The 19,631-nt window shown below is 42.3% G+C and overlaps 1 protein-coding gene across 1 annotated transcript in view; it reads right to left on the bottom strand.

Annotated features, from left to right (window-relative positions):
- The window catches only part of FREM2 (FRAS1 related extracellular matrix 2), a 241,715-nt gene that overhangs the window by 94,292 nt on the left and 127,792 nt on the right, over positions 1–19,631 (bottom strand). Inside the window, exons 5-6 of the mRNA XM_056561961.1 lie at positions 14,310–14,435; positions 7,607–7,858 (exon numbers count right to left, since the gene is read on the bottom strand). Of these exons, the coding sequence (XP_056417936.1) occupies positions 7,607–7,858; positions 14,310–14,435 (378 nt within the window). The remainder of the gene's footprint in view (positions 1–7,606; positions 7,859–14,309; positions 14,436–19,631) is intronic.

Genomic DNA, 19,631 nt, shown 5'->3' with positions numbered 1-19,631 from the left:
GTTCTGTCCTTCGGAAGTACTTTCATGTTAAGTGATGGTATAAAAAACAGCACTGGTGTGTCTGCTCAAAGTCCTACTAAAGATGTCTATTGCTATACGACCTCCCAACATGCAGGTTACTGACCCATCCTTGTATGGTGCTACTAGACTGTACAGGGTTGATACTGTTAATAAAAGATAGTAAACTCTCATGGGAAGACCTGTTCCTTACTGACTGCTCCTCTTTCTATCCCTCCCTGGGATCCTAATCTCTTAACCAGGCCAACCTCCCATACAATGTTTCTATATGTATATATACAGTCATGGGCTTAAATGTTGACACCCCTGAAATTTTTCAAGAAAAGGAAGTATTTCTCACAGAAAAGGATTGCAGTAACACATGTTTTTCACATGTTTTTCATGCTCCAGGTGTCTCTTATAGGAAGGGCGCCTTTTCCCAACAGCAATTTTAGGATCTCTCCACAGGTGTTCAATGGGATTTAGATCTGGACTCATTGTTGCCATCCATTTCTGGGTGCTTTTTGACGTGTGTTTGGGGTCATTGTCCTGCTGGAAGACCCAAGATCTCAGAAGCAAACCCAGCTTTCTGACACTGGGCTGAACAGTGCGACCCAAAATCCGTTGGTAATCCTCAGATTTCATGATGCCTTATACACATTCAAGGCACCCAGTGCCAGAGGCAGCAAAACAACCCCAAAACATCATTGAGCCTCCACCATATTTCACTGTAGGTACTGTGTTCTTTTCTTTGTAGGCCTCATTCCGTTTTTGGTAAACAGTAGAATGATGTGCTTTACCAGCAAGCTCTATCTTGGTCTCATCTGTCCACAAGACGTTTTCCCAGAAGGATTTTGGCTTACTCAAGTTCATTTTGGCAAAATGTAGTCTTGCTTTTTTATCTCTGTGTCAGCAGTGGGGTCCTCCTGGGTCTCCTGCCATAGCGTTTCATTTCATTTAAATTTCGATGGATAGTTTGCGCTGACACTGATGCTCCCTGAGCTCCCTGAATATCTTTGGAACTTGTTTGGGGCTGCTTATCCACCATCCGGACTATCCTGCGTTGACACCTTTCATCAATTTTTCTCTTCCGTCCATGCCCAGGGAGATTAGCTACAGTGCCATGGGTTGCAAACTTCTTGATAATGTTGCGCACTGTGGGCAAAGGCAAATCTAGATCTCTGGAGATGGACTTGTAACCTTGAGATTGTTGATATTTTCCCACAATTTTGGTTCTCAAGTCCTCAGACAGTTCTCTTTTCCTCTTTCTGTTGTCCATGCTTAGTGTAGCACACACAGACACAAAATGCAAAGACTAAGTGAACATCTCTCCTTTTTATCTGCTTTCAGGTGTGATATTTATATTGCCCACACCTGTTACTTGCCCCAGGTGAGTTTAAAGGAGCATCACATGCCTGAAACAATCTTATTTTTCCACAATTTTGAAAGAGTGCCAATCATTTTGTCCAGCCCATTTTTGGAGTTTGGTGTGACATTATGTTCAATTTGCTTTTTTTCCTCCCTTTTTTGGTTTATTTCCAATACACACAAAGGGAATAAACATGTGTATAGCAAAACATGTGTTACTGCACTGTGAGAAATAATTCATTTTCGAGAAAAATTTCGGGGGTGCCAACATTTACGGCCATGACTGTATCTATGTAGAAGGAACTGTTGTAAGGTGGATGACCTGTCCTGTCTTACATAGACAACATATTGATTTAAATAGCAACTGTGTAATGCTTCATTTGCCCAGTGGAGGTGCTGCAGTGAAACTGTACACGAGCTGCAAGCTTTCACTATACTTTACAGCTGAATGCTGCAGGTCCTAGCAGGAGGACGCTTTGTGATCCACTTACTGTCATGATACCCTTCTAACAAAGGAATGACCAATGTAAAACCCCTGGGAAAAAACTCACCATATTATTGTTAGGAAAAAAATGAGTCTCTCTTTGAACCAGTCGCCCTAAGAGTGAATAGGACATTATTATTGGGTATATATTTTATACTCTGCAATAACTTTAAGGTCACTGCACCTGTGGAACAATGTCTAGGACTATGTAGCCGGTCATATTATTCATTGCTATTGAGGCAGCAGAATATGCCTATTGTGTTCTAAGGGAATTGGCAACTGCTCGCACAAAATAGTGAAGGAGCACAAGTGCAGGGCACGAGAAATTCAGGAGCCCTGTGCATCATCACAAAGTAAACTGTGAAGGCTTAAGTCGGCTTATTCCTTCTAAAATATCCCAGCCCTATAGCCAAATGAATGGCATTTGTTTTACTTGACACTACAACACATGTAACAAATGTTAATTCAGATCTGCCCGAAAACTGTCTCTGGGTTTCCCGGTTAAGCAGCTTTTGCCAACAGTTCTGTGTACAGTTCATTTTCTTTGGCTCAGGTCCACCTATTGAAATCGGCTGTGACAGCTCCACCAAAAATGTTAATGGAACTTGCTGCACTATCTCGCTTCCTCCCCTTCATCTTTACTACTAATCTTTACTACTTCATCTTTCATGCCGACTTCATATTTAAAGGGTTAGACACATTCACATCACAGGACCCTTTGAGGGTTAAGCAAGTCAGTCATCCGTTGTCCTGATATTTGGGTTAAATTTTTTAACACACATTTTGGTATTTGATAGCCTAGATACCACCAAGTAAAAGGAGAGGGTAAGCATGGGTCTGGAGCCTTGGGGGAGATACAAGAGGCTAGAAAGGATACAATGTCACGTTAGAAATGGATTCCTATCATGGATGCATAGACAACTACACAGTGCACTCTTCCAGAACATGCTTTAACAAATGGAATAATTCAACCATAATCTGCTCCTATACTCTAACATGATAAACATTAAGTGGTGTAACTAGAGGCCTGTGGAAGGATATTTTACTTTTCTTGCCCATATGTTTTATCAAGACAGCTAAGCAGATTGTCTATGTCTGCACAAAAAACAGTATGTGACAATGGAAGAGTGTTCTAAAGGAATACATACAGAAGCTTTATTTTTAGTATATCTGTCACTAAATATTCTACATATTATCTTTATAATTGAAGTGCTCATGTTATGAGACAGATCGATTTTACATTTTACAAGAGTTTAGTGTGCACTGTCCAGCGGGTAGACTAGACCTCATGGGTGCTGTATGCAGCTTTAAAGGGGTATTCCAAAGGATATGGGATAAGATGTCTGATCGCGGGGAGCCCGCTGCTGAGACCCCCCTCGATCTCCAGTTTCGGAAACCTCCGGGTTTCCGGGACTGGGGTCGTGACGTCACACCACGCCCCCTTCATTCGGAAATTCCGACTTGCACCGCATACCCATTAATTTCAAAGGGTTTCGCAGTGCTTGGTTTACATGTAGGAAGTTCCAAAATCAGAAAAGTCTCATTTGTCAATTGAACAGCGCTTATAACCGCTAATTCTGGATCAATTCTGCTCCATGCTAAAAAATCCTCACTTCATTTTTTCAGTGTAAATTGACCCTTATAGTGGCCATACACATTAGACAAAAGTAGGTTGATGGTGGAATACCTGTCAGAATATGTTCCATACCTGCTGCTATCCACAGCTGACACTCGCAGTCAGTGACTGGCATTGTAGATCATTCTGATGCTGGTTGTTTCACTCTTTAGATGCCATGATCAATAATGACTGGGGCATCTAACAAATGCTGGACCTGTCAGAGTTTTGATCAGCACCCATGTGATGCAAACTCGAGGGGCTGGTTGTTGTCATGACAGCCACAGAGTCTGTCTGATCTAATACCAAAATGACAGAACACTGCAAGAGGATAATCTGATATATATATGGGTTCCTGTGTGGCATAAATGTAAAAAAACAGACAAGGCCGCACATTCGCGTCTTGCACAGGGATCCTTTGCGTCTCAGCATACTTATAAAACTAACAGGTTGTTAGTGTACATTTTGATCTTAAGATTTTCTAACTTAAAATGATGTAGAGCTGGGAAGAGACCACTAGGACACCAGTGCTCATAGACGGAACAGACTGTTGTACGAGCAACCCCGATACAGCACGACCCAGCCTTTGGCCCATGACTACAATGGCTGCTGCACAGCGCCTCCCCAATGTGAACAGATGGTTCACTTACCATGTGTTTCTTTAGGCATAGCTGCATTTGTCTCATATAAAGGTGTGTGTCTAACACTTGTGGCCCAGGCCAAACTTATAATAAAGAGGTGAAGTCTCTTCCAGTTTTCTTCTGCAATGAAGCCCTCAAAGCCACCCGCTGTGCAAGCAACATATTCTCAGTCAGGTGAAGGGCTGCACTCAGTATCTTGCAGTCTGACCAGGATCATGAATGTGAAGGGAAACATTGAGAAAAAGCCACAGGACACCGAATTATAAGAGTTATTTCTAGGTAAATTATTCCATTAGTTTCTCAATAACAACTCCCAAAGTAAAGTGAATCAACCTTTGCTTTCTATTCTGAAGCATGATGGGTGTGAAGTTCAGAAGATGGAAAGGTATTTGGGAAAACTTGTTTGGATTTCTTTTCCTCTGGTTTTCATCTCGTCCATCCTTCCATTCAATTCGAATGTTTAACCTGCTCTTAATACACCAGTGATGGATCGGTCCACCTTCTCCCGGCCATCACTCATCACCAGGCTTTGAAGGATACTGCTTACAGCACACATAAGCACTGTTCACAAATGTTTGTCTATAATAATGACCATTCATTGACAATAGGGCGGTCCACATTATTTTACGCACGCCAAATGCTGGTGCTGTCTTTAGTGTCCACTCCAGCGTTCTGCTCTAGTGATCTGTACTATTTATTCTGTCATTGAGTAATGAGCCTGCACCAACAAAGCTTTCAAGTGCCAACTCCTCCATAGAATTCACTCTTCTTCAGGTTCCAGCAATGTGCTGACTAACATGACAGTCGTGGTGGGAGTTTGGTTGAAGAAAAGTAATGAAAAAATAACTTAGCTATTCCTGACAGTGGGTTAGCTGTGGCGTCATCAGTCTGTAGAAGTCATAGATGGGCAGATGATTAATGGGGCCTACGAATAAACGCTCTCACTATATTTAACACCTGCTTGGTGGATATGGATGTGTATGTGAGGTTTCATATCTTCAATGTTTATATTATGTCTACTACCCCACAGTTACTAAAGGTTAACAAATCGGTTATACATCATACAATGCTTAATGTAATTTATCATTAGATGCAGCCGTTGTTTGAATGCTGACATAGTACCTGCCATTATTACCCATTTAATGTAGGGCATTGCATAGTTTAGCTACTCTAAGTGTAAAGAACACTTTCCTACAGTGTATTGATGTCTAAAAAAAAAAAAAAAAACTTTCCTCAACATGTAAATGATTTTTCCCGGTTATTTGTACAGTTGTCGGAATAACTAAGTTATTTTTTCATTAATTTTCTTCAACCAAACTCCCACCACAACTGTCATGTAAGTCAGCACATTGCTGGAACCTAAAGAAAAGTGAATTTTATGGAGCAGCTGGCACTTGAAAGCTTTTTTTCTTATATTGAACATAAATACATTCATTTATACATAAGATTACCTCTACAGGTGGCCATACACTTTCAGCCAATAGCTATTTCTTTTGATCCCTCTATACTAAAACATGTTGGAGGAGAATCATCAAAACCTGTGCAGAGGAAAAGTTGCCCAGTTGCCCATGGCAACCAATTAGATTTCTTCTATATTTAATTAACAAGGCCTCTGCAAAATGAAAGAAGCAATCTGATTGGTTGCTATGGGCAACTCAGCAACTTTTCCGCTGGACAGATATTGATAAATCTCCCCCGTTGGGATTAAAGAAGTGTACATGAGTTATCAGTAGGGTGAGGGGAATAAGCCACTTGTCACACTGCTGACGTATCCCTGCACACACTGCCGGCAGGGGACCTGCTATCAACTTGGTCCAGGTAGGGCCTCCACTTCCCTCCATGCTTCTGCTGCCTCTGCAATTTCCTGTGCTGCCTATAATGTGCATGCCCGCATATCCGAAATAAGTCCCCAGCCTATCTTTGCTTTTCACATAAAAACATAGAATGGATCAGCAGATAAGAACCATTTGGCCCATCTAGTCTCCCAAATATTCTGAATACTATGAATAGTACCTGGCCCTATCTTATATGAAGGATAGCCTTTTGCCTATCTCTATCTTATATGAAGGATAGCCTTATACCTGTCCCTATCTTATATGAAGGATACTTTATGCCTATCCCTATATTAAATGAAATATACTTTATGCCTATCCCTATCTTATATGAAGGATAGCCTTATGCCTATCTCTATCTTATATGAAGGATAGTCTTATGCCTATCTCTATCTTATATGAAGGATAGCCTTATGCCTATATCTATCTTATATGAAGGATAGCCTTATGCCTATCCCTATCTTATATGAAGGATACTTTATGCCTATCCCTATATTAAATGAAAGATACTTTATGCCTATCTCTATCTTATATGAAGGATAGTCTTATGCCTATCTCTATCTTATATGAAGGATAGCCTTATGCCTTTCTCTATCTTATATGAAGGATAGTCTTATACCTATCTCTATCTTATATGAAGGATAGCCTTATGCCTATCCCTATTGTATATGAAGGATAGCCTTATACCTGTCCCTATCTTATATGAAGGATACTTTATGCCTATCCCTATATTAAATGAAAGATACTTTATGCCTATCTCTATCTTATATGAAGGATAGTCTTATGCCTATCTCTATCTTATATGAAGAATAGCCTTATGCCTATCTCTATGTTATATGAAGCATAGCCTTGTGCTTATCACTATCTTATATGAAGGATAGCCTTATACCTATCCTGTGCATGCTTAAACTTTGCTCTGGTATATCCTTTATATAACATGGAACCCAAAAATCAATCCCAGTCAATGAATTAGCATAACAAGAACGCCAAACATATTGGCCCTGATTTACTAAAAGTGAAGTGTAGGTTTCTTTATGGGTTTTAATTCCCTACAATTTTTTTTCCACCGTATTTACTAAGGTTTCCCTACATTTTGCACTTTTCCCTACATTTAGCTTTTTTTTTTTTTACACATGCTCTGATCTGTAGGGTTTTCCTCAGCTGAAATCCACCACATTTTCTGTGAAAACCTTAGTAAATATGTTGTTTTTTTGTTAAAATGTCAGGAACACGCCCCTTTTATGTGACCACGCCCCTTTTTCGGGTTTTCTCAAACCCAGTAAAATGGAGAGTTGGTCAGGTTTTTCATTTCTGGCGCAGACAGTATTCTGGCGCCAATTCCGGACAGAATTTTTGTACGCAATGCACCAGAATCTGGCGCGCAACCCAACATGTTGGGTCTACAATAGTGAATAAGGGCCATTGTGTTATGACAAGTTATCCATGTCTTAATGCATTAATGGAACATTTTTACTATATTACGGAAGGTTATTGAATGTGCTGTAGGAGGCATGTGTCTAAGGATGGTGTAGTAACATCCCCAACACAATATTTCCCATACCACATCACAGTGAGAAAGAGAGATATCCCAGAAATCATGGTGCTTCATTGTACATGGTATTTCCATAACAAATACTCAGTATTAATACCTTTTAATAATAGTCCTTACCATCATCCTTGTCAGGTAAAATCACAACCTGAGTAGAGGGGAATGCAGATCCAAGTCTTCCTCCCATAGGCATGCTCAACGTGACATTAAAGGACTCTGCTTCCTCATACAAGGAATCGTCTATTATAACCACACGGCACATCTTCTCCTTCTCGCCTTTATCAAACCTCAGAACACTGTTATGCTCCTCGGGCCTAGATATGTAATCAGAGTAGGATAAAACAGATGTTGGGACGGTTCCAGTAGCCGTACCTGTAAAACAGATAATTGGAATGTGTTATACATATGCACTTTGTCATGTTGTGAAGTGTCTGCAAGGCAAACATTAAGTAAAAACATAATAACAGATTTATCTAGTATTTCATCCATGTAGCTCAAGCCTAAGAAGAGGACTACACCAAAAACTACCAGAAACATAAGACCCATAAGGACTGAGAGTCTCGGGATAGTTGTTCATGGTGGATTACAGCCAAAGTTTAGAATGGATTATTGAGTAAAAGGATAGTGGCCAATAAAACAGTATACACAGATTAACTAACTATGTGTAATTCTTTGAGGGTAAAATTTATGAGCATCCATCTCTGTGACTGATGCTTGTTTACTGAGCCTTCACAAGGCCCTATCAATTGTGTGGCCTGTCAGCACAAAGGATCTCTGGGTGGTTCGCATGACTTTTTCTATTCATCACTGATAACTTAAACGGCTCCTCAAAAGACTCATTCAGGATCACTAGGAACACTCATTTTCTCAATAACGCTGGTCTACAAAAAAATTTAAGTTGTCTCTTTCCTTTACAAAAATAGTCAATCCTACCCTAATTGGGGTCAAGCAACAAGAATATATGATGGCAGAACATTTTTTCTCGGCTCTTTGTTCAGAGATATTTATATGTATGTATGTATGTAAATACACTGCTCAAAAAAATAAAGGGAACACTAAGATAACACATCCCAGATCTGAAGGAATGTACTAATCGTATGAAATACTTTCGTCTTTACATAAACCACACTACAGGCTGTGATGTAATGTCCTTAAAACAAGTCAAAATGAGGCTCAGTAGTGTGTGTGTGGCCTCCACGTGCCCGTATGACCTCCCTACAATGCCTGGGCATGCTCCTGATGAGGTGGCAGATGGACTCCTGAGGGATGTCCTCCCAGACCTGGACCAAAGCATCCGCCAACTCCTGGACAGTCTGTGTTGCAACGTGGCATTGATAGATGGAGCGAGACATGATGTCCCAGATGTGCTCAATCAGATTCAGGTCTGGGGAACAGGCGGGCCAGTCCATAGCATCAATGCCTTCCTCTTGCAGGAACTGCTTACACACTCCAGCCACATGAGGTCTAGCATTGTCTTGCATTAGGAGGAACCCAGGGCCAATCGCACCAGCATATGGTCTCACAAGGGGTCTGAGGATCTCATCTCAGTACCTAATGGCAGTCAGGCTACCTCTGGCAAGCCCATGGAGGGCTGTGCGGCCCCCCAAAGAAATGCCACCCCACACCATTACTGACCCACCACCAAACCGGTCATCCTAGAGGAAGTTGCAGGCAGCAGAACATTCTCCACTGCGTCTCCAGACTCTGTCATGTCTGTCACATGTGCTCAGCGTGAACCTGCTTTCAAATGTGAAGAGAACAGGGTGCCAGTGGCGATCTTGGTGTTCTCTGGCAAATGCCAAAAGTCCTGCACGGTGTTGGGCTGTAAGCACAACCCCCAACTGTGTACATCGGGCCCTCATACCATCCTCATGGACACATGCACATTTGTGGCCTGCTGGAGGTCATTTTGCAGGGTTCTGGCAGTGCTCCTCTTGCTCCTCCTTGCACAAAGGCGGAGGTAGTGGTCCTGCTGCTGGGTTGTTGTCCTCCTACGGCCTCCTCCACATCTCCTGATGTACTGGCCTGTCTCCTGGTAGCGCTTCCATGCTGTGGACACTACACTCTTGCCACAGCTCACATTGATGTCCCATTCTGGATGAGCTGCACTACCTAAGCCAAAAAGTTTTATAACTCTACCCCATCTTAGACAACACAGTCTAAGGGCACTTTTTACATGGGCCAAGAGGAGGCGCGGAAGGATTGGCAATGTCACTGATCTGCACTCGTTTGCTGAGCCTTAACAAGGCCCACTCAATCTTGTGGGGCAATAGTGATAATCTTGTGAGAAAATAGTGATCATTTATATGGCTGCAAAACAAATTTGATCAGTTGACACTTGGGCATTCGTCAGCTGATCTCTGGCTCTTTTACAAGGGCAGATTATCGCTCATTCACCAGGTAGTTGGCCAGTATAAAAAGGCAAAAAGGCCTTAAGTTTCAACCACCTAGTTAGTTAAGTTTAAGGCAAAATTTTGGACCAAAACATTGGTGCACAGATCTGCACGGCCCCTTCCCTGCTAAGAAACACAACTTTCCTGCTAAAATGGTGGAAAAATGTCTAAAAAGTATCTTGTCCCCTCTTCCATCCTCCATATCAATGTAAACAACAGCAAGCCATCCTAGCTATAATTTCATATATACTATTAATGGTATATTCTCTCTTCATAGAATACAACTAGGCTTGCCTCTTGCACTTTGGTGGAGATACTCAATTGTGCAGTACAAATGAAATACACCATCAAAATAGCGATATGTTACAGATAGCTGAAGTGCATGCTTATTTAAAGCTGTGTGTAGGAACACATTTAGCTAGATGTTGAGAGCTGAGTTTGACATGAAGAAGCAACCCCATGTATTTTAGGTACAGCCCCCAAAGCTACATGCTCATCCATTAGTCTGGCAAATTTCCAAACATGTTGGTGTAGTAAGAAAATCTGGCATGGAAACGTGACCCACATACCAATGTATTAGATATACCTTGGGGATCCCATTCCTAACCATTTACAGCTTACTCATTCATCCTAAATATAAACCTTCCACTACTGCCTATCTAATGTATCTGTCCGGTATGTTGAGGGTAATGGGAGATATGATTCAGATTTACTACACATCAAAAACATTCAAAACACCAATTTTAGGAAATTACAAGGCCTTTCTATACATCTGGACAGTTGTGACTCTATCATGTATAGATATGTCCCTGTAAGCTTCCTATGTTATGATAGTCTAAAGTGTTGGAAATAGTCAAACCCTTTTCATTGAATCTGACCTCAATTGTTTAGGGATTCCCAGTTTCTAATAGATGTAAGTGTCAGGACTTCTATCTTTGTCATAATTGGTTAAGAATAGGAGAGTTTTATATAGGTGGGAGAGTAGAATTATAAGGTGGTGTATTGAACAATTGTTTTACACCTTTAATTTGTGTGGGGCTAATGTGTACGTGCACCAAATGTATTCAATGATCGCATGACATGTGATAAATATGGTGCTAGTACAAATTTTTCTTAAATTACACTCCAGTGCAGAGTTTTGTAAGCCAGGTCTGGGAAGATTTGTGACAAAATGAAGTCTTTGTGTGAAATTGTGCGACAAGTCGCATGTGATAAATTTATGACTGCTGCAAAAAGTTACCCAGACATGTCACACGGAGAAAATTCTGCAAGGAATTTTCTCTGGGCCTCCAAATAGTTGCAGGCCCCCATGCTGCCCTGCTTCAGTGCTCCACTCCTTCTCTGCTACAGGGACCTACTGCTATGGACCATAGCAGTAGACCCCTGGTCCAGAGGAGTGGTTAAGAACTGAAGCTGACATTATAGTTACCTTCCATAGCAGACCGGTGCACATGCTTCTCCTCTGCTGTTCTCCTGCTCCGCTCCTCTGGGTGACAGCTTGTACCAGCAGCCACTGCCTACATCTCTTAAAGTGGTAAAGAAACCCTCTGTCACTATAATATAAGGCAGCATGGGCTGCGACCCCTTTAAAAGCAGGGATTCTGGGAGTGCACCATGCGAGGTACCATGCATCACGTATGGCGGAGTTGCCCAGTTGCTGACCTATGCAAGCAGGTACTGGATATCCTGACTGAAATTTTGGAGTGCCACATCCCTCTGACTCTTTCATTCTGCCTTCTGAGCTGTAAACCCAGTAGGATGCAATTCTGAATGTTCAGACTAGCTCAATATATTTTATTAGCAACCCGCTTTTATATAGCTTCACAATGGAAAAAACCCTCCTTGGTGTTGCAAGAGTTATTCATAGGGTCAATTAGATTCTATTGAATGAGAAATTATTTGCCATTCGTGATGATTAGAGATGAGCGAATTAGAAAAATTCGATTCTGCCGATTCGACAAATTTTCGGAAAAAATTTGGTTCGGTCTGAATTTATTCATGGCAAATCTCTATTATAAATGGCTATTTCTGGCCTTAATAGGGGTGTAGAACACTTTGCCTTGCTGTAACATGCATAGGGTGTGTGCTGAAATAATACTGTTATTCAGTATGACATGCAGATTTGAAGCGTCGCTATTAGAATCACTGTCGCAGAGTGGCACAATGACAGAGCCTTGAGGTGGCATCAGTAAGAGGAGACCATACAGTGGCTGAATGACACAGCGTGTAGGTGGTGGCAGCATGAGGAGACCATATAGTAGCTGAATGACCCAGCCTGGAGGTGGCAACAGCCCGACGAGACCATAGGGCCTCACAATTGAAAAGATGAAAGATATTTTTTAACATTTAAATTGAAGATTTTAAATACATGAAAAAAAGTTTTATTTAATGTGCCAGCAGCATGAGGAGACCACATGGTGGCACAGTGACACAGCCTGGAGGTGGCAGAAACATGAGGAGACCATATAGTGGCTGAATGGCACAGACTGGAGTTGGCGGCAGCAAGAGCAGACCATATTGTTGCTGAATGGCACAGCCTGGAGTTGGCGACAGCAAGAGGAGACCATATAGTGGCTGATTGGCACAGCCTGGAGTTGGTGCAGCAAGAGGAGACCATGTAGTGGCTGAATGACACAGCCTGGAGTTGGCAGCAGCAAGAGGAGACCATTAAGTGGCTGAATGACACAGTCTGAAGTTGGTGGCAGCAAGAGGAGACCATATAGTGGCTGAATAACATAGCCTGGAGTTGGCAACAGCATGAGGAGACCATAAAGTGGCTGAATGACACAGCTTGGAGTTGGCGGCAGCAAGAGGAGACCATATAGTGGCTGAATGACACAGCCTGGAGTTGGCGGCAGCATGAGGAGACCATATATAGTGGCTGAATGATACAGCCTGGAGGTGGCGGAAGCATGAGGAGACCATTTAGTGGCAGAATGAGCTAAGGCCTCTCGTTGTGACTCCTGCTGCCACTCGCCCCTAAACTGCTGCGACCTCTGCCTGCGCATGATGAATTTAGGCCTCTGCCACTCTGCGTATGTCCTGGCACTTCTCTGCCTGACATACTTAGTACGTATATGAGGGGAGGACAATACGCTCCAGTACGCTTAAAACAGTATTTGTCTACAACACCAGCAGGTGTGTACTTTTGGCTGGCCTTACACAGTAACTAGGCCCTTAAGGCTTTAACAGGAACAAAATGGTACACTATGTAGATGTACCTATGTGGTATGCACTTATGAGGGGAGGACAATGCGCTCCAGTATGCTTAAAACAATATTTGTCTACAACACCAGCAATACGCTTTTAGTGCTCTGCTCACCCTAACTGTCTGGCTACTATTAGCTTTTCAGTTGTACACACCAGTGCTGCAGCACACAGTCGCTGCGTAATACACCCACAATTGCACTCTCTCTCTCAATCTCTCTCCCTTCCCTATCAGTGCTTCTAGGATGGATTTTGGCTTGAGGTGAATCACTGCTGTAAAAATGCTTTCCTGTGCAACACACACTGCTCTCTGTCCTTCTCTCTCTGCAATAGAACGCTGATGGGACTTGCCGCAAGATGGCTGACGATTATATAGGGCTGTGACATCACAGGGGTGACTGGCTGCTGATAGGCTGCATGTGGTTCAGGGTCATTCCGCCTACCCACCTTCCCTTCCCAAAGTTCCTTGCCCCATGTCCTCACATGTGGATCCGCCATTTTAGATGCCCTGGAGCCTGGACCGCACTAAGTGGATTTTGTGAAGTGATTTGTGCGATCAAATCGTGGTGATATTCGCATTCGTTGCAAATCAAATTTTTTCAGAAATTCGTAATTAATTTGGATTCCTCAGATTCGATTCGCTCATTCCTAGTGATGAGGCAGTGGACTGTTTTAATGTCTTATGGGAACCCTGGATGTCATCTTCCTATTGTCCTCCTTTTCAACAATAGATGTCTCTTTATTAAGTGGGTTTACTGACATCCTACCTGTATATACTTTATGCCCGTGACTCGGGCTAATTTATTATTCAGTATCCTCCTCACTATTTTGTACTATGTTGTTATTGCCTGTAAGGGCTTTGTTCACATTTCTTACTCTGTTATGTTGTATCGCTACCTTGACCACTAATAAAAGCTTTATGGTTTGACTATTAAAAGCAGTGACCTGTGGCTTCAGCCACCATTACAGTTTTTTTTTTCATGTGCTAAGTACCCCTGGGAGTACCTGTACCCCAGGTAGGGAACCGCTAGTCTAGAGTATGGCCTGTTATGCTGACATCTAGTGATTACAAAAAAACCTGCAATTTTTACATATGCACAGCAAAATACCAAGACTAAAAAAAACACTGCAATAGTTTTCCGTAAAAACGATTTAAAACAGTTCTGATGTTTGTATCCCTTTAAATAAAAGTAGATAAAATGACACAAAATATAGGATCTTACCTTGCTGTGTAAAGCATATCACCATCAACTCCTGATTCACATCCCCACTTCTCTGCACCGGTATGAACAGCTCACCAATATCTTCTTGGATTTTATATATTGGTTCAGGTATAAATACTGTAGACTCTACGAATAAAAAGAATCAGAAGACAATTATTTTGTGTAACTGAAGTATGACCTAACAATCTCACACAATAGATAGTTGGCTCTCCTGTTTGGCGGTGGCTGCTGGCACTGATGCCCCTGCTGTTGCGGCGAGGAGCGGAAGGTCTTTCTTTAGTGTCGTGCAGAGGACGTCACCCGTCAGACCCGTCGAGAGCACAGAGGGGGATGAAATGACACAGGGGGTGATGAAGGGAGGAATGAAACGGCAAAGGGGGATCAAGAGTGGGAAATTAAGTGGAAAAGGGGGATCAAGAGGGGAAATGAAGTGGCACAAGGAGTGATGAAGGGGGGATAAAATGGCACAGAGGAGTCATAGGGAGGGGATGCAATGGCACATGGTCTGATGAAGGGGTGGGGGACAATATGTCAGAGAGGGTGATGAAGGGAGTGATAAAATGACACAGAAGTGTAAGGAAGGGGGGATGCAATTGCACAGGGGCTGATCAAGGAGGGGGGAGGGATAAAATGGTACAAAGGGTGACGAAACGGCACAGAGGGATAGCGGCCACATTTGTATTGCTAATACTGGTATCACGTTGTGCGTGGGACGTGCAACGTGATGCGTGCAATTGGCATATGATGAGGGGTGTGTCACCAAACTATGTAGGTCTAAAATGGGTATCACCTCCATGGAAAATTAGAAAAGCTCTGATCTAAAGAGACAGATAAAGACTAAACAGTTATCTCTAGTGCCAAATGTTCAGTAAGAAAACTACAGAATGTGCCAAGACACAACCTGGCTGATCTATATTTCCTCCCAAGAAGGTGCCTGTTAGCCCACACAGATATCACATATAATGCCAGGAACTGCCAGCTACAATCCAATGTTTACTTCCAGCTTAGGAAACAAGAATTCACAGGCCACAATTCACAGTCTACATTTACAGTTTCACCCAATAAAATGTCCGCAGCTAATGGTGTAGGATGAGGATGCACTTTTATACAGCGTGTAAGTATTCAGAACGCTGTAGCATCAGGCTCTGTTCACACTGGCATCAAATTGACTTCCATTTATAACAGCAGGATATGGGATAAGATGTCTGATTGCAGGGGGCCTGTCACTGGGGACCCCCGTTATCTTGCACGCCGCACCCCGATAAAATCAGTCTCCGGAGCGTGTTCGCTCCGGGTCTGATTACTGTCGATCACAGGGCCGGAGCGTTGTGACGTCAAGGCTCCGCCCCTTGTGACGTCACCCATAGGCTTGCATTGACGTCACAATGCTCCGGCCCCGTGATCATGCGAACGCGCTCTGGGGACTGATTATAAACGGGATGCGGCGTGCAAGATCACGGGGGTCCCCAGCGGGGGGACCCCTGCGATCAGGCATCTTATCCCCTATCCTTTGGATAGGGGATAAGATGTCTAAGCGCCGGAGTACCCCTTTAAAGGTGTACTCCGGCATTATACATCTTATCCCCTATCTAAAGGATAGGGGATAAGATGTCTTATTGCAGGGGGCCCGCCACTGGGACCCCTGCAATCTTGGTACACACCCCGGCATTCTGTGCTGCACACTGCCTCCAAGACCGAGATGTGACATCAGGGCAACGCCCCCTCCATTTATGTCTATGGGAGGGGGAGTGACGGCTGTCACGCCCTATCCCATAGACATGAGGGGGCGTGCCGTAACATCACGAGGTAGCGTGGCCGTGACGTCACGTCTCAGAGGCAGTGCCCGGCACAGAATCCCAGCGGCGACATCCCTGCGATCAGATATCTTATCCCCTGTCCTTTGGATGTATACGTCCAGAATACCCCTTTACCAACATGTAAAAAAAAGCTGTTAAAATTCAACATGTTAACACAGCCTAAAGACGCCTAATCTTCATAAAACACCTCAGCTGTAAATATTGGAAAATCTCTCGAATCACAATGCACGTTAAATAAAAAAATGCATTAAAACTGCATGTGATGTGAACTGACCTCAACTCAAATGAGTCTAAAGAGATCACCTTGTTAACCTCCATCACATTACTGTACATTTGTCAACAAAAAATTTAACCTATCCCATGCATGCCACAACGGCAACAAGTGGTAAGCAAAAAAAAAAGGCATACACAAGAACCTCTACATTCTTCTATAATAATAGCCTTATGCCTGCCACACTATATAGGCAAAAGAAAAAAATTCCTAGCCTAATACATAAATCTAACAGTAAATATCTCTTTATATGAAACTAGACACTTCCAATCTATAGAAAGCTTTCATGACAACTTCAATCAGAAAAAAAAAGAAGTCTCTGTACCCTCTAATCATCTGGTGGATGTAACATGGCTGCCTGCGTGGATGTTTTTTGGAAAGATCTGACTCCCATCTCAGATAGCGCCTTGTAATTAAAGGGTAAATAATATTTATTATCATTTCTGTTGTCAGAGAGGATTAGAAAATTCCCATCTATCTGATATAAGATCTGGGAGAAATACCATATATGATACTATACACACGTTTCATGCCAAGGCCAAAAAACTCCTCCTAGACCACGTCAGGTACTTTCAAAGTATTTCTAATAACTGTATTGAACATAGACTATAAGCAACTTTCTGGAACACATTTTTATTATGTAACTTTAAGCCAGTGTTTCCCAACCAGGGTGCCTCCAGCTGTTGCAAAACTACAACTCCCAGTATGCCCGGACAGCCTTCGGCTGTCCGGGCATGCTGGGAGTTGAAGTTTTGCAACAGCTGGAGGCTCCTTGGTTGGGAACCATTGCTCCAGTCGCTGCAAAACAACAATTTAGCTGTCAGAGTATGCTGGAATTGTAATTTTGAAACAGCTGGAGGCGCCCCGGTTGGGAAACACTGCTCTAAGCTGACAGCTATATCTTCCTAGTACAAGCTGTCAGCATTAGTATGGCCGCGATTCTTTTTCAGTCATGGAATGTGCAGCATTCTAGCCGTAGTACATGTCCATCTCGTAACCCAGCTCGCCTTTCAGAAGAAAAAAAAAGTCAGATACAAAACTCCAAATGTGAAAGGCTGTAAATACAACTGTAAACACACAACTAAAAACATACTGCTCCAATGCATCTGAAAAAGGAAAATACTGTAAAAGCTCCTATTGTTCTCTGTCTACAGCTTCTATGCAAACCATTATATCTGTATGCAGGAAAAGGAGAAAATCCAGCTTCAAATCACGGCTTTATTTCAGGCCAGTGCACACGGACAGGTAGACAATGACGCGTTTCAAGCGCAGGTTCGCTCTTATTCGTATACTGATTACACAGATTCACAGGTTTATATAGCGGAAACAATTCCCTCGGGTCACGCCTTGTGGGCCCGGAGGAACAGTTAACCCCTCACAGGTACATGTTTCACAATATGACTTCCAAGTTTATTCAAATCCTCTTAAAAAATAATGTATTAAAGTGATAGACATACAAGATATAAAAAGTATATATAAAACAACAACGACATGAGGTTGGTATATGGCAAAAAAAACAAGTTCCATCTGGTCTGAACAGACGTCAAGATGTTGTCTTACATTTTTGATCTACACTAGTTAAGACCACTAGTGTTTTGCCGTATACCAACCTCGTGTCGTCGTTGTTTTACATATACTTTTTATATCTTGTATGTCTATCACTTTAATACATATTTTTTTTAATAGGATTTGAATAAACTTGGAAGTTTTATTGTGAAACATGTACCTGTGAGGGGTTAACGGTTCCTCCGGCCCACAAGGCGTGACCAGAGGGAATTGATTCCCCTATATAAACCTGTGTATCTGTGTAATCAGTATATGACTAAGAGTGCACCTGCGCTTGAAACGCGTCATTGTCTACCTGTCCATGTGCACTGGCCTGAAATAAAGCCGTGATTTGAAGCATCCTTGAGCTGGATTTTTCCTTTTTCTGCATCGCATTGGTGTGCCATCCAGTACTTGCATCTGTGCTCCGGCCATTATGTTGGGGTGAGCTGGTGTAGCTCTCTTTTTCCATTATATCTCTATGGTATTTCTATGGTAACATACCCTGTGCAGTCTGATCCTACAATCATATTAGCTTCCATCTGTCCCTTATGTCTTTTTAATTTACCAAAAGGGCTGTAAATACCATTTAAAGACTGTTTAAAGGAGTAGACCCACTGTAAAAGAATCAGACTGCTGAAATTGGGTGATATAATAAAATATACAGCAGGTAAAATACTGGATTTCCTTGGTTGGGGGGTCTTGGAAGTAAAAATCACCAGTCAACACTCACCGTAGTGTGACTTTAATACCTCTGGCCATGGTGTACATGTGTAGGCAGGGTGTAAAAGGAGATCAGTAATAGTAATTACCGTATTGCAGTGTATCCTATATGGGATCAAGTGACTGTATAGTAAAGTCCCCTAGGGGAAGTGAAATTGTATAGTTTACAAAAAAAAGAAAACTTTTCCAATTTTTTAAATAAAATAATAAAACTAAACTACTTAAAAAAAATTAACTGAATTGATATCGCCACATGCAGAAATGTCCAAAATATTAAAGGGCAGCTTCTGGCATGTCCTAGTCCTAGTTTTGATCGGTGTGGGTCCCGGTGCTGTGACTTTCACTGTGAATCTGTACACTGCGTGCTGAACATAAACACAGCAATATATATATATGCTAATAACTAATATATGCTAATAAGCTAATAACCAGAGCAAAATATAGACGTGAACATGCAAAAATATGAAAATACGGAGTAATAAAGCATCACATATAACAATGGTGTGTTCTCAATATAGGAAGGACGAATAATATTGAAAGTACAATAATAGTAGTTAATTGTATGTTGTACCCCCAGGCAGAGGCGTAGCTTGTTGCTTCTCGGCCCCCGATACAAAATCTGCAACAGGGCCCCATATGCCAATTAAAATACTGGTCTCTTATAGGACAGATGTATTATGGGGCCCCCTTAGGCACCAGGGCCCCGATGCAACAGCTACCTCTGCACCCTCTATAGATACGCCCGTGCCCCCTGGAAAGTATGCATACACACTGTTCCTGATTACAAGTATAGGCAATATAGGACCAAGGGAATAACAAGCAGCGGGAGCACCCACCAAACCCAATGTTTCTTGTCCACTGGCTTTGTCTGAGGTACCCTATAAGATCGCCTATGTCTGAGGTACACTATGAGATTGGCACTCATTTAAATAGAACATCAGAATGTCTAATATGGCCCATATTAAA

The sequence above is a fragment of the Hyla sarda genome, chromosome 2, assembly GCF_029499605.1.
Source record: "Hyla sarda isolate aHylSar1 chromosome 2, aHylSar1.hap1, whole genome shotgun sequence".
Classification (NCBI taxonomy): domain Eukaryota; kingdom Metazoa; phylum Chordata; class Amphibia; order Anura; family Hylidae; genus Hyla; species Hyla sarda.
The sequence above is the reverse complement of the archived record's forward strand: the minus strand, read 5'-3'. Positions and strand labels throughout refer to the sequence as shown.